The sequence below is a fragment of the Erpetoichthys calabaricus genome, chromosome 4 (genome assembly GCF_900747795.2).
Source record: "Erpetoichthys calabaricus chromosome 4, fErpCal1.3, whole genome shotgun sequence".
Classification (NCBI taxonomy): domain Eukaryota; kingdom Metazoa; phylum Chordata; class Cladistia; order Polypteriformes; family Polypteridae; genus Erpetoichthys; species Erpetoichthys calabaricus.
The window spans coordinates 144,724,383-144,744,740 of NC_041397.2; the positions used below are offsets into that span (position 1 = coordinate 144,724,383).

Genomic DNA, 20,358 nt, shown 5'->3' on the forward strand with positions numbered 1-20,358 from the left:
AAGTGACTTTTAGATTCAGTAGGGGCTGGCAGCAATCAAGTCTGGGTGTGTCTAGTCTAATTTAACCCTTTATCATTTAAATTCTAGTCTGGTCTATTTTCACCCCTTATTTAAATTTGGTTCACTGGTTGATTGAGTGTCTAAGGGGGGCAATTACTTTGTCACATGGGTGATAAAGGTGTTGGTAGAAATCAAAGGATCATTTAAAAACTGGGTATTTGTTTAATCAGATTGTACATTATACTAAATTTGTTTGGAGCTCAGAAACAAGAGTTACGAGTAAGCAAAAAACTGTGTATTTGTTTAATCAGATTGTGTATTATACTAAATTTGTTTGGAGCTCAGAAACAAGAGTTACGAGTAAGCAAAATAAAGGAAATCAGGAAGGTGGCGATATTTTTTCATGGCACTGCATATAGCAACTGTCACACTAGGTTGTTTTAGGGGACTTTTCAAAGGCAAGGCAGACCAGACCGTTGATGTGCAAGAAAAACACAAGCTATATGTCATATGCTTAAAGGCAGAAGGTCTCTCCAGTTTTACTGCTGGTTCACTTGTGTCTTTCTATTTGTATTCTATGATTTTACCAGAAGGATGTGACAGCTATCAAACCGTTTTGTTGTAGCTTCAGACATTTTCTGTTTTTTTTTTTTTAGGCTGGCGAACAAGCAGGACAGAGATGGAGCATTAGGGGAAGCGGACATCATTGAGTACTTGTCTCTGGAAAAGCTTGTTAATGAGAACAAGTGTTTGTGTCAGATTGTAAGTAGAATACAGTGCTTTTTATTTTTAATTTTCTTAACAATTTAAATGAACTTAAATTGAGTTGTCAGACAGCATAGCATTTCACAACAATCAACAAAGAAAAAATTATTTGAATCCTATCTCAAGACATTTTGAGAATCATGCCATATCAGACTTGGCCCATATGCAAGTTTTCAGTTGCCCCCAAGCCATTCTCAAATACATTTTTTCTTGCTTATATTAAAATGGTGTAGAATTTATAAAAATCTGCATCTGTAAAATCAGGCATATTCAGTTCTGTGGGTAGATGCACTGCACATTGTACTATAGTGATGGTTTCACTGTAGATCAGACAGGTCTGCTGAGCATTTTGGAATGATGGTATTTTAAAGACATACTTTTTGGTATAAAATTATAATTCTCTGTATTAGGGCTGGGCAATATGGGCAAAAAATAAAATCGTGATTTTTTTTCAGTGTTAAAGTCAATTTTCGATTTTAATCGATTTTTACATGAACTCGAGACAAAACAGAACTGAAAAACAGTTTCCTTTATTTTGAAACTATATGGAAACATCAATAACAAAAATGCTACACTTCAGGAGTGTTATAAAAATGAAATATAAAATTGATATTAAATAATAAATATAAAATAAAACATTAAATGCAGAAAAGTAATTTAACAAATAAACTGAAATACATTTACATAAAATAAAGCACCATAGGCAGGCAATAACAACATAAATTATAAATAACAAATAAGAAAGGTGTGCTTCAGTGTGCTTTTTCTCCCACCATTGTGCAGCAGTGCAACAAAAACAGAATGTTAAACATTTTTCAATCATTAAAGTGCAGAAGAATAACAAGAACAGCACCAAAAGACTACCATATCTCTTGAGATTGTGTTTGATCCAAACAAAATAATGGTATACAATATGTGAAACAGCTATACAATGAATTTCCTGTTGTTTTTTGTCTCAGATTTATTTAAAGTTTAAAATTTATTGTCAGGAAAACAAGTCTATCTATAGACTCTGGCTTGAGGCATGCCCTCTGACATGTCACAGTGTTGCCAACTGCACTATAGACCCCCTCAGAACGGGACGTTTTTCAGGGATCGATAAGTATTTCCTAGCCAAATTACTGTGCCTTGGGACATTGGCTTCATGTACTTTCCACCACTGAAGTGGTTGTGGGTCTGGGTCTGTGTCAGGGCACAGCAAGTAAGTTGGCAGTTCAGCTCTGATTTTGTCTTCTTCAGAAGTCAGGGCAAATGCCACTGGCTCCTTGAAGAAGCTCCCGAGTATTTTTTTCCTCTTTGACACAGGCTCGGCATCTTCTTGGGGCACCTTTTCCAAACTTCCACACTGAACTTCAGGATCCTCTTGATGTACACTCACAGCTGTACATGATTCAGAGGAGGGGTCTTGTTGGCCAACAAAGACAATAGCTCTGTAATTGCCCTCTCCTTTACTCTGTCCACCTTGTCACGTTCTATATACATTGTCCAGAATCAGGGGTCTACAAGTGACACCGTGCCTAAGTGTTCAACTGTAGCCAGATCTCTGTATTTCTTCTTCAGATACTCCAGTATGTTACTTTTTAATTTTTGTGAGCTCAGTCTCTCCCTGCTCAGACTTCAGTAGACTGTTGTTGAACAGGTGGAGCTCCAGTATAAGGAAAGAGATACTCAAGTAGGTTTCACCAGACAGTTCATTAGTGAAATTATGCAGTGGTTTAAAGGCATTGTTCACAGATTCTAGCAAGTCAATGTCTTGCCATATGGGTGTTTTTTTTATTATCTGAGCCTAGCACTTGCTCACTGGCTTTCTCTTGTTCAAGCATTCTTTCAATCATTTGTTATCTTGAATCCCACCGTGTTGGAGACTCAGAGATGAGCTAGTGGGTAGGTAGACTCTCACGCTCATGCAAGAAATCTTACAGCAAATCTATATTATTCTGTTATATTAGTAATATAATTTATTACTATTAATTATTATTATTATTAATTACTAGTAAATTAATTAATTTAATATAATTTATTATTATTATTAGGTACATCAAAACATTGGGATATTTTGCACACCCTACAGACTATTCACAAGGTAATAAAACTGTTACATACATGCAAACTTCTCTCTCTAGACAGCTGACCAAAGTTGGCATATCTGCGTTTTATTTGAAATTAACTATAAAATGCATTCCATTTGCGTTGTTAATCTGAGAAATATAAAATGAACATGAGAAAAACATAACATGACATGTTTTATATATTTTCGAAATAATAAGACTGCCTATACCCAACTGTAATAGCAATTAGTGATCAGTTCTTTTGGTATTTATGTTAAAGAGATGCTGTTATTTTATTACTGGTATGGGATTATAGAGACCAATATTTAAATAAATGAGCACTAAAATATGTGACAAACACGACTGTATTATGTTTAACAGTGTTTTTGGGATGACAGCAACACTGCTGCTGTGAGGATTACTGATGACGGTCTCATTGTTTTCTTGATGGGTGAGTGAGCGGTATGCTAATGCGACGGCCCATTAACAAGAAATGAAAGGTGTGATACTTATTGCTGAAGGTCAAAGGTGGTCCTGTTGTTCTGCACACCGGTGGTTCTAGGGTTAATTGAGATTGGCAATATGCCCAGTAGGCTATACAACCCACTTAACTATGGTGTTGTGCAGCCTGTGTCCAAAGCACTGGAGGTGAGTCCACTCATTGACTTTCAAGGCCTTGATCATTTTTGTCTCAGCATCAATGGTCATACAAATCATTTGGTCTTCTATGAGCTTCCAGGACACCAAGGATTCTTTCAGCCTTTGAGCTATTATTTCCCCCTTATATTCATTGGGTAAGTAGGATGTCTGGAGGCAGATGCTTTTCAGTGCCCAGTCCTCGTCAATAAAATGAACGGTCAGGCTCCTGCAAGGCGGCATGGTTGTGCTTGTCCAGAGATCCATTGTAAAGTAAAACAATGCTTTCTCCAACTGCACGGCGATTTCCCCCAGTGTTTCTTTGCACAAATGGGGCAATTCCACTTCTGCAAAATATTTGCAGCTCAGTATTCTGTACATGGAGTCTATTACTTTTAGCATTCTAACAAACCCTGATGTTTCTACCATATAAACGGGCACTATGACTTTACCGATATAAAATGCCACAGCATCTGTGATGTTCTTCCACCTCTGCTCTGTCTTTTCATACAATGTGACACTGGAAAACGAGGCAGCTAAAGTTGGCTGTGTTCTAACATTAGTTCTGGGAATACGATTACAGTTAGCATCGGAATATCGTCGGGAAACACATTGCTTTCATTACACTGGATGCCTTTGTTTCAGATGCTGAAACAGATTTGTAGTGCTGCTACTTTATGTTTTAACAGCCTTTCTTTTACAAACCTTACAATGCACAGTGGCCTGTTCCATGTCTGACCTCGCAAAACCAAACCATGTCCATATAGATAGATAGATAGATAGATAGATAGATAGATAGATAGATAGATAGATACTTTATTAATCCCCAAGGGGAAATTCACATACTCCAGCAGCAGCATACTGATAAAAAACAATATTAAATTAAAGAGTGATAAAAATGAAGGTATAACAGACAGTAACTTTGTATAATGTTAACGTTAACTCCCCCGGGTGGAATTGAAGAGTCGCATAGTGTGGGGGAGGAATGATCTCCTCAGTCTGTCAGTGGAGCAGGACAGTGACAACAGTCTGTTGCTGAAGCTGCTCTGCTGTCTGGAGTTGATACTCTTCAGTGGATGCAGTGGATTCTCCATGATTGACAGGAGCCTGCTCAGCGTCCGTCGCTCTACCACAGATGTCAAACTGTCCAGCTCCGTGCCTACAATAGAGCCTGCCTTCCTCACCAGTTTGTCTAGGCGTGAGGCATCCCTCTTCTTTATGCTGCCTCCCCAGCACACCACCGCGTAGAAGAGGGAGCTCACCACAACCGTCTGATAGAACATCTGCAGCATCTTATTGCAGATGTTGAAGGACGCCAGCCTTCTAAGAAAGTATAGTCGGCTCTGTCCTTTCTTGCACAGAGCATCAGTATTGGTAGTCCAGTCCAATTTATCGTCTAGCTGCACTCCCAGGTATTTATAGGTCTGCACCCTCTTCACACAGTCACCTCTAATGATCACGGGGTCCATGAGGGGCCTGGGCCTCCTAAAATCCACCACCAGCTTCTTGGTTTTGATGTTGTTCAGTTGTAGGTGGTTTGAGTCGCACCATTTAACAAAGTCCTTGATGAGGTTCCTATACTCCTCCTCCTGCCCACTCCTGATGCAGCCCACGATAGCAGTGTCGTCAGCAAACTTTTGTACGTGGCAGGACTCCCGAGTTGTATTGGAAGTTCGATGTATATAGGCTGAACAGGACAGGAGAAAGTACAGTCCCCTGCAGTGCTCCTGTGCTGCTGACCACAATGTCAGACCTACAGTTCCTGAGACGCACATACTGAGGTCTGTCTGTAAGACAGTCCACGATCCATGCCACCAGGTATGAATCTACTGTCAGCTTGTCCCTGAGGAGCAGAGGTTGGATGGTATTGAAGGTACTAGAGAAGTCCAGAAACATAATTCTTACTGCACTACTGCCTCTGTCCAAGTGGGAGAGTGATCGGTGTAGCATATAGATGATGGCATCCTTTGCTCCCACCTTCTCCTGGTATGCGAACTGCAGAGGGTCGAGGGCGTGGCAGACCTGTGGCCTCAGGTGGTGAAGCAGCAGCCACTCCATGGTCTTCATCACATGTGACGTCAAGGCGACAGGCCTGAAGTCATTCAGCTCACCAGGACGTGATACCTTTGGGACTGGGGTGATGCAAGATGTTTTGCAAAGCCTCGGGACTCTCCCCTGTTCCAGGCTCAGGTTGAAGATACGCTGTAAAGGACTCCCCAGCTCCAACGCACAGGCCTTCAGCATCTGGACCCACTGCTTTGCTGGCACAAAGTCTCCTCAGCTCTCTGCTTACCTGGGCTGCTGTAATTGTGGGTGGGGGGAAATCTTCTCCTATGCTGGTATCATCAGAAGGATGGGTGGAGGGTGCAATACTCTGAGGTGAGTGTGTGTTAGGGTGGTCAAACCTGTTAAAGAAGTTGTTCATCAGGTTTACTCTCTCCATGTCTCTCTCGATGGTGGCACCCCGCTTCGAGCTGCAGCCAGTGATGATCTTCATCCCATTCCACACTTCCTTCATGTTGTTATTGTGCAGCTTCTGCTCCAGCTTTCTCCTGTACTGCTCCTTCGCCGCCATGAGCTGGACTCGGAGTTCCTTCTGCACACGCTTGAGCTCATGCTGATCACCGCCTTTAAAAGCCCGTTTCTTTTGGTTCAAAAGGCCCTTGATGTCACTTGTAATCCATGGCTTGTTGTTAGCATAGCAGCATACTGTTCTTACTGGAACTACAATGTCCATACAGAAGTTGATGTAATTAGTAGTGTAGTCAACAACCTCCTCCATGTTCTCACTATATGATCTCTGCAGGATATCCCAGTCCGTAGTTCCAAAGCAGTCTCTCAGAGTCACTATATGACTGAAGTAACATGCCCTTGTTTTGGTATTATTGCGTCTTCTTCAGCCGTATATGTGCGCTCATTAGTAGCAGCCGTTTCTCTTCACCGGTGTTTGTCTGAGCCGTAGATGTCTGTACATGTGCAGACCTGGAGGTCTCTGGGAAACAACGCCAACATCCAGTTGTTGTAACTATTACAATTACAGCTGCAGACTTCTGTAGAAAGACTTGTGACAGAGGAAGCATTAGATTCGACCCGATTTTTCAATTTAAGCATTTTTCAAATCGATTTAAAACAAAAACTCGAATAATTGGATTAATTAGATTTTTTGCCCAGCCCTACTCTGTATTAATTTCCATTTTAAGTCATTTTCACAGAGACATTTTTGTTTGCTAAGTGATAATTAAGTTACAATTTGAGTATTTCCTAGCTAATGAGTAAAAGTTATGTAATTGGGTACAACCCCTGTGGATTTTCATGAAAAAAAGAGTATGAATTTAAAATAGTTGAATTTGTTACTTTTGGAAGAAAACACCAGAATGAATTAAGTACATTACAGTTAGGTCCATAAATATTTGGACAGAGACAACTTTTTTCTAATTTGGTCCTGTACATTACCACAATGAATTTTAAATGAAACAACTCGGATGCAGTTGAAGTGCAGACTTTCAGCTTTAATTCAGTGGGGTGAACAAAACGATTGCATAAAAATGTGAGGCAACTAAAGCATTTTTTTTAACACAATCCCTTCATTTCAGGGGCTCAAAAGTAATTGGACAATTGACTCAAAGGCTATTTCATGGGCAGGTGTGGGCAAGTCTGTCGTTATGTCATTATCAATTAAGCAGATAAAAGGCTTGGAGTTGATTTGAGGTGTGGTGCTTGCATGTGGAAGATTTTGCTGTGAACAGACAACATGCGGTCAAAGGAGCTCTCCATGCAGGTGAAAGAAGCCATTCTTAAGCTGCGAAAACAGAAAAAACCCATCCAAGAAATTGATACAATATTACAAGTGGCAAAATCTACAGTTTGGTACATCCTGAGAAAGAAAGCAAGCACTGGTGAACTCAGCAATGCAAAAAGACCTGGACGTCCATGGAAGACAACAGTGGTGGATGATCGCAGAATCATTTCCATGGTGAAGAGAGAAATCCCTTCACAACAGCCAACCAAGTGAACAACACTCTCCAAGGGGTAGGCGTATCAATATCCAAGTCTACCATAAAGAGAAGACTGCATGAAAGTAAATACAGACGGTGCACTGCAAAAGGTGCAAGCCACTCATAAGCCTCAAGAATAGAAAGGCTAGATTGGACTTTGCTAAAGAACATCTAAAAAAGCCAGCACAGTTCTGGAAAAACATTCTTTGGACAGATGAAACCAAGATCAACCTCTACCAGAATGATGGCAAGAAAAAAGTATGGAGAAGGCGTGGAACAGCTCATTATCCAAAGCATACCACATCATCTGTAAAACATGGTGGAGGCAGTGTGATGGCTTGGGTGTGCATGTCTGCCGGTGGCACTGGGACAGTAGTGTTTATTGATGATGTGACACAGGACAGAAGCAGCCGAATGAATTCTGAGCTGTTCAGAGACATACTGTCTGCTCAAATCCAGCTAAATGCAGTGAAATTGATTGGGCGGCGTTTCATGATACAGATGGACAATGACCCAAAACATACAGCCAAAGCAACCCAGGAGTTTATTAAAGCAAAGAAGTTAATAATTCTTGAATGGCCACGTCAGTCACCTGATCTTAACCCAATTGAGCATGCATTTCACTTGTTGAAGACTAAACTTCAGACAGAAAGGCCCACAAACAAACAACAACTGAAAGCTGCTGCAGTGAAGGCCTGGCAGAGCATTAAAAAGGATGAAACCCAGCATCTGGTGATGTCCATGAGTTCAAGACTTCAGGCTGTCATTGCCAGCAAAGGGTTTTCAACCAAGTATTAGAAATGAATATTTTATTTCCAGTTATTTAATTTGTCCAATTACTTTTGAGCCCCTGAAATGAAGGGATTGTGTTAAAAAAATGCTTTAGTTGCCTCACATTTTTATGCAATTGTTTTGTTCACCCCACTGAATTAAAACTGAAAGTCTGCACTTCAACTGCATCTGAGTTGTTTCATTTCAAATTCATTGTGGTAATGCACAGAACCAAAATTAGAAAAACGTTGTCTCTGTCCAAATGTTTATGGACCTAACTGTATATGCTTCATAATGTCTCACTTTGAGTATGTATAAATTTGATAGATTTAAATTGCCATTATCTGTGTGTGATGGGAATGAGTGGGTGATTTGTTAAAGTGGGGGGCAGAGTTGGGATAGGGTTAAGCCGGGATCTGAACTGAAAATGTTAGATATATTTGATGACCCCTGTTGTATGGTATTTTTAACTAATTATATTTGTAATAAGGCTTGTAAGTGGAAGAATTACTTTTGATACATTTTTTTACAGGCCATTCATATTGTTGAAGAGGTCATTGTGGTTTACCTTAATGATTTCCTCCCTTCTTCAGTTTCATGTTTTATTAGTTGCATAGTGTTCAAGGACAGCTGATAATACAGCACTGAGGGCACCTTATGCAGGTTCAGCCTTTCACAAGCTCTCTTGAAGCATTACTGTGAAACCCTGTTATGTTTATTCATAGGAGCCTTGCTCTGCAGTTCTTGGGTTTGGAAAGAAGCTGGACAAGTCCATTAAGAAAGGCCTTGGATGGTTGCTAAGCAGTATTGCCAAAGACTATGAGGCCTTGTGTGAGCGTGTACAGAAGGATACTGCTGAGCAGAAGGCTCAGGAAGAGCGAGACAAAAGAGAAAGAGCTGAGAGAGTCAAACGAGTGAGAGAAGAAAGGTAAGATAGGTGCTACAGCATTTGTCTTCCACAATTAAAAAAAATGTAATTTGGGCAAGCACTCTGCCCTAGATGTAAAAAGTGTAATTACATCATCTAGGAAAACAATTTGTACACCCCTTTTTATTTTCTTGAGCTTCTTCATCTTGTAGCTGTTTCTGTCAGTGACACTCCACAGACTGGATGTCATCATAAATCTTTTTCTGAATACTCAGTCTTGTAATCTGTCAACTCAGGCGTTTTTATACTGCCTTATTGGGTAATGTCTCTACTACTGGGTTTCCTGAAATATTCTGTTTGCAGGGAACAGAGGGAACGAGCAGAAGCTGAACGAGAGGGACGTCCCATACAGGAAGAAGACCATGATTCCAGTACTATAATGGTTAATCCCTTTCAACCCATCAGTCATGTTATTCAAGAGGTATGTGGTCATCTTGTGGAATTAAGATAAAGACAGCAGTGCAGTAGCTTTTAAAACCCTCATCCTGTGACTTTGCTTAATCCTCAGTCCAACAAAAAATCACTCAGGTTATCTTTGGTTTGCTTTCTGAATGGAATATTTACAACAACATTTAAAGGGACACAGTGGTCACCCTCCCTTCCGTTACAATTCCAGAGACCTTGGATCAAATTATGTTAACCCCAGCACTTTTCCTGCCTTGTGTCTGATACTGCCAGATTGGCCTCCACCAACCTTGAAATTGGACAGTCAGGTTTAGTATATTATTAAATGCAATAATATGAAAGATTTTATTAAGTTTAAATTTTATCTGGCACATATCCACCCAAACCTGTATTCTGATTAAGTTCATTTGATTTACTCAACTGTAGTACAAGAATGAGCAAATGTGTTCTTGGAGGACCTTTTTTGATTTCACATATTTCATCTGGCAGTAAATCATGCATGATATTAAAATGATTCCTTCAATTTTGTTGCTCATAAAGACTCGTGATCTAATATGAATGCCAGAATCTATCCTGGCAGTTTCAGGCACAAAGCATAGCCAATTCTTGGCAGATGCCAGTCCATCTTAGGATGCACACACTCTCACCTCTGCATGGTCAGTTTTAAACTGACACTCAACCCAACCTTATGTCTTTCACCCAAAAGTATTTATATTGTTCCCCTAATTTTTTATGTTCAAAAATATCTAGCCATATAAAGTTAATCTCTACGAAATAATTTTGTGTATTGTTTTGCAGTGTTTTTGATTCTAAGGTTGCTGTTTGTCCTTTTAGTTTATAGCAGGGCTATTCAATTACAAATTCAGTTGGGCCAGATTTTCACACCAAGAAATTTAGCTGGGCCAGACATTTTCAGCGGCCGGTACGCAGCAGGTAATGACAAATTTTAAATCAACACAAATGAATGTATTTAAAAACAAGTGATGTTTATTCATTGTTTCCCTTTTAAATGTGGTCATATCTGACCCAGGCACATCAAAACATGTATAAAAAGCAAGTTATATCAGAACAGAATCTGAGGTAGTAGCAATACGTTTTTCCAACTTTTGAAATAAAAAAATAAACATTTTGTTCACATCTGACCCAGGCACATCTCAAAGTGCATAAAAATCAAAAAAGTGCACAGTATTAGCAATAACATTTGTTTCCCTTTTGAAATATGAGATCCTCCCCCAATTTAAAGGGGTGTTCATGACAGGCAAGGGATTTCAGTTCACATGGTTTTAATCACTCCTATGACAGGTTAAATTTGAGTTCCACAATAACACCTTTCACGTGGAATTTTTTTTGTTCCCAAAAAAAAAAAAACACCTGAGTAAATGTTTAAGGGCAAGGATGCACGTATGGTGTGAAAGTGGATTAGTACATTTATTTTAAAATGTCTTTGTACAGAGTTCTTGGGTGTCAAGTAATGAATCATTAATTATAATTATTACTACTAGCCAACACGCCGCATAATTATGTATTGATGGGTGAACACTTGCTGAACGACACAGTTGTCCAAATGGGGTGGGTTTGTGGATACCACTGTGAGTGAATGAAAAGATGTACCTCTGGAGAGAGCAACATACAATTGTCCGTGACTGAAAGCGGGATCGTCTGTGACGATAGAGGCCACGCTGGTGAAAGTTACTTCGTCGGTAGGGATAAGTTTCAGCACCTGTTCATTAAGGTGTAGCGAGTCTTCGTTGTTGACACTTAATATAGCTTGCGTACGGAGTTGTTCCGGAGTCACAGTTGAGAAACACTTTTTTAATGTCTTTTAAGCACAGGGAAAAAAATTAACATGTGAAATATCCGTAATGTAATAAGCCACCAAGAAAAGTAACATTGCAACAATGCACGCTACGATCCAATCGCTGTAAACAGAAGTGAAAACAAAATCGAGGCCGGTGCATTCTTTAACTGCCTTGTAGCGCAATGGTAGTGCTGCTGTTTTGCAGTAAGGAGACTGTGGAAGATTTTGGGTTCGCTTCCCGGTTTCTCCCTGTGTGGATAGCGCTTTGAATACTGAAAACACCGGTATATCAATGTAATGAAGTATTATTATTCTTATGCATCCAGCGCTGTCTCTCTCCCGCGCCTGTATGCGTGTGTGTGTTGCTCGCTCTCTCTCGCTCGCTGCACGTGTTCCTGCAGGCATACCAGTAAGTGAACGAAAAGATGGAACTCTGGAGAGAGCAACATATAACTGTCCGTGACTGAAAACTGGTTTTGGCAGATACATGCACATCTTTTTGAAAGTTTGGCCCTGTGCCTTATCAATTGTCATCGCAAAGGCAAATCTAACAGGAAATTGTCTTCGTGTTAAAGTAAAAGGCAAATTATCCGCGACAAACTGTTTTACACGCTGCATACCAACCCGCGGCGTAGTATACGCCGCATAATCACGCCACTTTTTTAATGTTTTTTAAGCAGAGGGAAAAAATGAACATTTGCAAAATCCGTAACGCCGCTTTCAGTAAGTACAATGCACACGCGTTTAATTTGTCAGCCACTTTTTGCCAGCAGTCTTTTCTGGTTTGGGCTGCTTTTGCAGTGTTACCGCTTGTGAATATTAAATCTTGAAATCCTTCGAGTAACTAACTAACTAACACCCACCCAGCTTGTGAGAAAAAAATGTGCCCGTACTTTCATCATTTTGTTGCAGCCTATCAAAGACTTGCTGATCATGTTTTCTAGACTCAATATACAGTGGAACCTCGGTTCACAACCATAATTCATTCCAAACCTCTGGTCGTAAACCGATTTGGTCGTGAACCGAAGCAATTTCCCCCATAGGATTGCATGTAAATACAATTAATCCATTCCAGACCATACGAAGTGTATGTAAATATATTTTTTTTTAAATTTTTAAGTACAAATATAGTTAATTATTACACCATAGAATGCACAGTGTAATAGTAAAAACATTGAATAACACTGACATAAACACCCAGGCTCCCTGCTCAGCTGCATGGCATGTGCAGTGCATGCGCAGGCTCTCTCTCTCTCAGCAGCACGCGAGCCTCCCCAGCCCCCCCTCCTCTCAGCAGTACGCGAGCCCCCTCTTCCTCTCTCCCCCTCTCTCAGCAGCACGTGAGCCTCCCCAGCCCCCCCCTCTCTCTCTCTCAGCAGCACGCGAGCCCCCTCCCCCTCTCTCAGCAGCACGCGAGCCCCCTCCCCCTCTCTCAGCAGCACCCGAGCCTCCCCAGCCCCCCTTCTCTCTCTCTCAGCAGCACGCAGCCTCCCAGCCCCCCCTCTCTCTCAGCAGCACGCGAGCCTCCCCAGCCCCTCCCTCTCCCTCTCAGCAGCACGAGAGCCTCCCCACCTCCCCCACCTCTCTCTCTCAGCAGCACGCAAGCCTCCCCCCCCCCCCCCCCCTCTCTCTCTCTCTCTCAGCAGCACGTGAGCCCCCTCTGTCTCTCAGAAGCACGGGAGCCCTCTCTCTCTCTCAGCAGCACACGAGCCCCCACCCCCTCTGTCTCTCTGCTTCGGGCATTTCTCCCCTGTGTAGTGTGTGAGCGAGTGAGGAGAGAGAGAGAGAGCAAGCCAGTACGTTACAGTGAGCGAGAGCAGGCTCGAAGGCAATGTGTTCCTGTGGTATAGCGGGTCCATATCTCCCCTTCAAAAGGCCATTTTTAATCAGGCGACTGACAGTAGTGGAGTCAGGCACAGAGAAGGTCAGCTGCAGAGAGAGCGTCTCGACTGTTGCAGGGCCTGAAGCAGGTGAGACGCTAATGAAAAAGAGGCACAGGGCTTATTGGTTTTTAAAGACTGCTTCCTTCATTGTGTTTTAACTTCAGTTTTAAAGGATTGCGCGGCTCTCTATTGCGCTGCCTGTGTGTGCCTCTGTCTCTCTCTGGCGTTGCCTCTCTGTGTGTGTGTGTGTGTGTGTGTGTGTGTGTGTGTGCGCGCCCCTCTGTCTCTCTGGCGCTGCCTGTGTGTGCGCGGCTCTCTCTATCGCGCTGCCTGTGTGTGCCTGTCTCTCTCTGGTGCTGCCTCTGTGTGAACCAAGGTTCCACTGAGGTTGACTAATGAAAAGTCAACGTGGCTCAGAGCTGCAAGTGTACTGTGGCACAGACAAACAGAAATGACGGCATGTTTCCCTTGGCGTCGCGTCTGAGTTGGTGGGCGTGGCTCTGTGATTCTTTCGTCGTATCCAATGGTCTAAGAGTTGGTGGGCGTGGCTCCTTCCTGCGTGCGCCATTGGCGTCTTACTTGTCGGCGGTTTAGTGAATCCACGCCCCTTCCGGCGTGCTTTCCATGGTTGGCTACTTGTCTTCTGGCTTAGTTAATTATATATATAGATTATTATTTTGAATAAATCATTTTCTATGTTTCTTTGTTGATGAGCTCCAGTTGAAGAATTTATTGGTAACAGAAAATATTGTGCAAATGCCAAACCGACTGAACTGACAACTAAAAAAGTGGCATTTTTCAATACCATTTTAACAAAGTTTACTACCCACCATCAATCACAGAGCAGCCCAGTAAAGCGACAGTAATACACTTGCAACCTTAAAACATAGACTTTATCACATCGCTGTGTATGACGAAACATCAGGCAGGCATCTGCTCGTCCATGTTTACTGATGGACAAGCCAGCTTTTTGCATGGAGTATGCATTAAATCAAAAGAGAAACAGCATGCAAAGATACGCAAAAACAAGTAGATCTGTGACAATCACACCTTAGTGTGCCTGCATGAAATCATTAGGGACAACTGAATTTTATGGGGCAAAGATATCTTCATAACAAGGGACCTATATGATGGGTAGAGGAATTTCAAATGGTTTGCATACCTACCTTTTGTTTTGATGACCGGTTGCATCATATTCAGCCCTTCGTTCAATATTCCGGCACAAGTGTAACCAGTCTCTCACTGAAATTCACAGCCGTCCCATCAGCAGCGCCATGTACTTAGAGATATTTTCCCATGCACATCTCCACCTCTGACGCCATTTGAATTGGCCTAGTTTATAGGTTGAGTTTTGTTTAAAGTATTTAAAAGTAGCATAAGTGGTCAGTTTTAATGGTTAGTGGCGAATGGTATTATTTTTGTAACTGCTCTTAAGAAGAATCCATTGTAGTACACAATTGGGTCATACATTATTAAATATATACAATTGTGTAGGATACTGAATACAACTCTGATTTACCATCCTAAAAGACAGTAAATGTATAAATGAACATACCTTTTGAAGATGATAGTTCCAATTGCTTGACTATATTGAATGCACAAGTAGCTGAAGAGGCAAGTTATTTAAGAAGTTGGAATCAGTAAAAACCTACATTAAACCTGTGTGTAGGGTATTTAGTAAATCACCTTTTTAGTCAAAATTAATGAAAATCATTTTTGAGGTAATATTTTTCTTTTGCTCTTCAAATCCCAACAAAACTTCACATTTTCTCAAGGAAGATTATTTCTCTAAGTTGCTACTTATTTTCATTCCACAAAAATCAGCATTTCCTGATCTGTCTGCTGCTACAGCTTAATGTAGTTGGAACCGATCACAAACTTCAAACAAAAAGGTTCAGATTTAGTTGTTTGTTTAGGGGCAAAATCTGTAGATACTTAATCTGAGTAATCGGGTCACACATACATTTCCATTGTGTTCATGTGTATTGAAGGGCCAGACATGTATAGAATTTAAATTTTCTGATTTAATTTGGTAAACCTAAAGGCTTCAACACCCTGTTGTTGTCTCTCACATTTTTTAATCCAGGCCAAGGCAGCTCTGTTCCACAGGGAGCCAGATTGTCTTCAGGGATTTAGTATTGAAGTATTTCTCAAATGTGAGGCCTGTTGCTTCTTAGAAATGATTTGTTTATTCAAGTGACTTGGAGCAGCTTACTGCCTGAATTCTCTATAACTATTTTCAGAGGAAAACGGAGAGGGATGCTCAGTGTGGTCACTTTATTTTAGTCTCAAGAAATGTGATTTCATAATACAGTGTATGTAGATTCTGCTTTCTTCATTTTAACCAACTTTTTAAGATTATGACTTCTTAATTGTGGGTGGTGTGATGAAGTATTAGTTAGTGCTGCTGCTGCAAAGTTCCAGCCCCCTAGGACTGAGTTCTGTCTGGAGTTCCTGTGTATGTGGACTTTCACATTCTTCTCATGTTTGTGCCAGTTCACTTAGATCCTCATGCTTTCCTGTAAGACAGCAATCCTCCATCTTGTATTTACAATTAATCTTCTTTTTGCTTGTGTATAGCTCTTTGCGCTTGCTACATTATGTACATTTTTCAAGTGTGTGTCCACTTTTGAAGATTATCCAGGTCTTTATAAATTGTTTTTGCTGCCGTCCCTGTATAATTTTGTTTTCGATTAATTGCAGGTGTGGAGACTAGGGGTCGCTGTTGCCCCGTGAAACCCACCAGACAGATGACCAGGACACACACTTATAAGCACCAAGAAGAATTTTTAATATTTTCTTCAAATAAAATGCACAAAACACCATACTCGCCACAATTCTCCAATACTCAATAATAATAATACAATAAATCAATAACAATAATCCTCCTCTCCTCCCAGCAGCTCCGTCACTCTACCACCCAACTCCGGCTCTCTTTGCTGGGTCTGTACCAGTCCTTTAAATAGTCCTTGACCCAGAAGTGTTCCTTCTCTTCTTCCGGGTCAAACGCCACATCATCCGTCTTCAAGTAGCCCGGAAGTACTGTTGGCTTCCGTCCTCGTGACTCCAAAGTTCTTCCGGGTTATAAGAAAAGTAGGAGTCCCCAGGTTCTTTATGAGCTCCCCCTGGCAGCACCTACGGTACCCAACAGGGCTGAGGAAACGGACTCCATGTCCCAGGATGCCCTGAGGGAATCCGGGGTACAGCTACCATCCAGGGGAGCTGCCACCTAGTGTCCCGGGGGAGGCAGTGTCCTGAAAAGGCTGCCTTCCTCCATTCTTCTCGTTCAGGGACGTCCCGGCCGGATTGAGCTGCCGGCCGTCTATCACACAGGATTTAGATCAACAAACTTTGGGAGGACCAGAGAGTCCGCTTTGAGCCCTGGTCCTTTGCTTAAGGTCTGCACTCATTCCATCTGTATGCCTTATTCATGGTTTCATTTACATGGATTTATTTAGCTGATATGATTTGTGAATGTTTTTGTACTAAAACAAGGGTTGATTTGTTTCTGTGTATTTCTACTTGAGCACTGAGGGATTAGGTGACTCAGTCAGGGTTACAAAGTGAGTCATAATTAAGAAGTGAACTGAAAGTTCTGTGTTTTACAATCCAATAACCATATACATTAAACCACGCTGTCTACTGTTTCTGACTTTTGACTTGATCCTCACAGGATTCTTAATTTTATAGGATTAGGTTTCAAGGAGCTACCTTATAGACCCACTGTTTCTCCTTTGTCTCCAGGACCAAGCAGTTTAAAGTCCTGGGGCACACAATCTACAAAGTGCAAGTTAACTTTTAAAGACAAATAAGCACTATGCAAAGACACATGCATTAACTGGGCATACATTCCCTTTGTAAGTCATAAACCAATATTAGCTGTTACTGACTATAATAGTTTTAGTACAGTACTGAAATATTTATATTTAAACAAACAACATTTATATATTTTTAGAATGAACAAAAACTGGGAAAAGACAACCCTAAGAGGAAATCTGAGACTGAAGTAGAAGACAAAAGTGCAAACCCTGCAGCATCAACCCAGAATGTTAGAAAAATGGAGGCCACAAATCATCCTCTCGAGGAACAAAGTCCACGAGGAAGCACCAGTAGCATGGTTCAGACATATGCAACAGCACTAAAGCAGCAGCTTGAGCGGGAAGACGAGGGCGAAGAGGGGGATGAAGAGGAGGGTTGCGAACGCCAGACGCCAGACAGTGTGGGCTCAGGTGAAGAAACATGTTTTAACGTGGCTTTCAAGGATTTCACACTGCATAATTTAGCAACAACAACTCTTAGACATCCTGCTGATGGTACTGACATTTACAGTTAGGTCCATAAATATTTGGACAGAGAGAACTTTTTTCTAATTTTGGTTCTGTACATTACCACAATGAACTTTAAATGAAACAACTCAGATACAGTTGAGACAGTGCAGACTTTCAGCTTTAATTCAGTGGGGTGAACAAAACGATTGCATAAAAATGTGAGGCAACTAAAGCATTTTTTTAACACATTTCAGGGGCTCAAAAGTAATTGGACAATTGACTCAAAGGCTATTTCATGGGCAGGTGTGGGTAAGTCCGTCGTTATCAATTAAGCAGATAAAAGGTCTGGAGTTGATTTGAGGTGTGGTGCTTGCAGGTGGAAGATTTTGCTGTGAACAGACAACATGCAGTCAAAGGAGCTCTCCATGCAGGTAAGAGAAGCCATCCTTAAGCTGCGTAAACAGAAAAAACCCATCCGAGAAATTGCTACAATATTACGAGTGGCAAAATCTACAGTTTGGTACATCCTGAGAAAGAAAGCAAGCACTGGTGAACTCAGCAACGCAAAAAGACCTGGACGTCCACGGAAGACAACAGTGGTGGATGATCGCAGAATCATTTCCATGGTGAAGAGAAACCCCTTCACAACAGCCAACCAAGTGATCAACAGTCTCCAAGGGGTAGGCGTATCGATATCCAAGTCTACCATAAAGAGAAGACTGCATGAAAGTAAATACAGAGGATGCACTGCAAGGTGCAAGCCACTCATAAGCCTCAAGAATAGAAAGGCTAGATTGGACTTTGCTAAAGAACATCTAAAAAAGCCAGCACAGTTCTGGAAAAACATTCTTTGGACAGATGAAATCAAGATCAACCTCTATCAGAATGATAGCAAGAAAAAAGTATGGAGAAGGCGTGGAACAGCTCAATATCCAAAGCATACCACATCATCTGTAAAACACGGTGGAGGCAGTGTGATGGCTTGGGCGTGCATGTCTGCTGGTGGCACTGGGACACTAGTGTTTATTGATGATGTGACACAGGACAGAAGCAGCCGAATGAATTCTGAGGTGTTCAGAGACATACTGTCTGCTCAAATCCAGCTAAATGCAGTCAAATTGATTGGGCGGTGTTTCACGATATAGATGGACAATGACCCAAAACATACAGCCAAAACAACCCAGGAGTTTATTAAAGCAAAGAAGTGGAAAATTCTTGAATGGTCAAGTCAGTCACCTGATCTTAACCCAATTGAGCATGCATTTCAATTGTTGAAGACTAAACTTCAGACAGAGAGGCCCACAAACAAACAGCAACTGAAAGCCACTTCAGTAAAGGCCTGGCAGAGTATTAAAAAGGATGAAACCCAGCATCTGGTGATGTCCATCAGTTCAAGACTTCAGGCTTTCATTGCCAGCAAAGGGTTTTCAACCAAGTATTAGAAATGAACATTTTATTTCCAGTTATTTAATTTGTCCAATTACTTTTGAGCCCCTGAAATGAAGGGATTGTGTTAAAAAAATGCTTTAGTTGCCTCACATTTTTATGAAATCGTTTTGTTCACCCCACTGAGTTGTTTCATTTAAAATTCATTGTGGTAATGTACAGAACCAAAATTAGAAAAAAGTTGTTTCTGCCCAAATATTTATGGACCTAACTGGATCTAGGATTGGTATCTGCTTTATGCCAGATCAGATAAAGATAGAGGCAGAGCTAGAACCTGTTACACACAACAAAGAATACGGCACGCCCAGACCAAAACAAGGCACCATTCTATCATGGAACGTATACATGCACACATTCTCCCTTGTAAAAATATTGCATCTTTGACGGTGGTGCCATGTTGAGGAAGTTAGACTGTGATGATTCTTGAATCACAGAGCAACACAAAACAACTCAGTCTTACTTTTATATGCCATTGTGATCAGCAGTTATCCACACAAATGCATTTTAATCTTGTTATACACTGTTCATGTTTTATTTAGGAAATTCACTGAGAAAAGAATTCCAGTAATTTAGATAAGAATGAATGATATGCAAATGTATATTTATATGTTTTTTTCACAGAGCAAACAAAAAAGAAGACTAAGAAATTGTGTCTGAAGAGGAAGCACAGGATAGAACCAGTCAGCACAGATGAGGCTGTTCCTGAAAGCCCAGCTCCGCCAGCACCCCCTGGTGAGTGAAGAAGCTTAGTGTAGAGAGGGAGGTGGACAGTAGATAAGTATTGATTAGTAATCTTCATCAAACTCTTAAATCATAATGTCTTGAATCCGTCAGAGGGGCACAAAATGAACTGAACGATTTTAGCTAGATGCTGTATATTAACTAACTACATAAGAGCTCATCTGGGTGCCACCACTGCTGTTCCAGATGGGGCATCTGCCTGACTTCCCGAATTTTTTTAAATGAATGCCTCAGTGATGGCCACTCCGCCCCTGTCGGAAGTATCCTATATTGCTTAAAGAATTAAAAAAAAAAGAAAAAAACTTTTTGAAACATTTTCTGGTAAGATATAAAAGGCAGTGGTATTTATGTTTGACATGTTCTTATTTGTTGTTTTAGTTGGCTGGGCCACCCCAAAAGTAACTAGACTTCCTAAACTTGAACCACTTGGGGACACAAGACACTCTGGTAATTGAACTTGCTGGTGTTTAACACACAATTGATTTCACTCTGTCATTTGTCTGTCTTTTGCAAAATTACTAACCCTGTGCTTGATGCTCACAAATTGTGTGTCGTCCAGTCATCCCATTCCATGTCATATGTTGTGTGTACAGCTGCATAGTGTGCATCAAAGCACCAAAAACGAAAGGTGCATTTCACGTGGGTTCTTTTTCAGGCAGGTCCTCTCCACAAAG

General features: G+C 41.1%; 1 protein-coding gene across 3 annotated transcripts in view; it reads left to right on the top strand.

Moving 5' to 3' along the window:
- arl13b (ADP-ribosylation factor-like 13b) overlaps positions 1-20,358 on the top strand; it is a 326,110-nt gene that overhangs the window by 76,818 nt on the left and 228,934 nt on the right. For 2 of the 3 annotated variants that reach the window (XR_007934833.1, XM_028799858.2), the window contains exons 4-9: positions 657-762; positions 8,941-9,143; positions 9,447-9,564; positions 17,185-17,458; positions 19,565-19,675; positions 20,063-20,131. Coding sequence is in view for 2 of the 3 variants with exons in the window: in XM_028799858.2 (XP_028655691.1) it covers positions 657-762; positions 8,941-9,143; positions 9,447-9,564; positions 17,185-17,458; positions 19,565-19,675; positions 20,063-20,131 (881 nt within the window). In the remaining variant the exon portion in view is untranslated. The remainder of the gene's footprint in view (positions 1-656; positions 763-8,940; positions 9,144-9,446; positions 9,565-17,184; positions 17,459-19,564; positions 19,676-20,062; positions 20,132-20,358) is intronic. The other variant, XM_028799859.2, reaches the window with a different exon arrangement.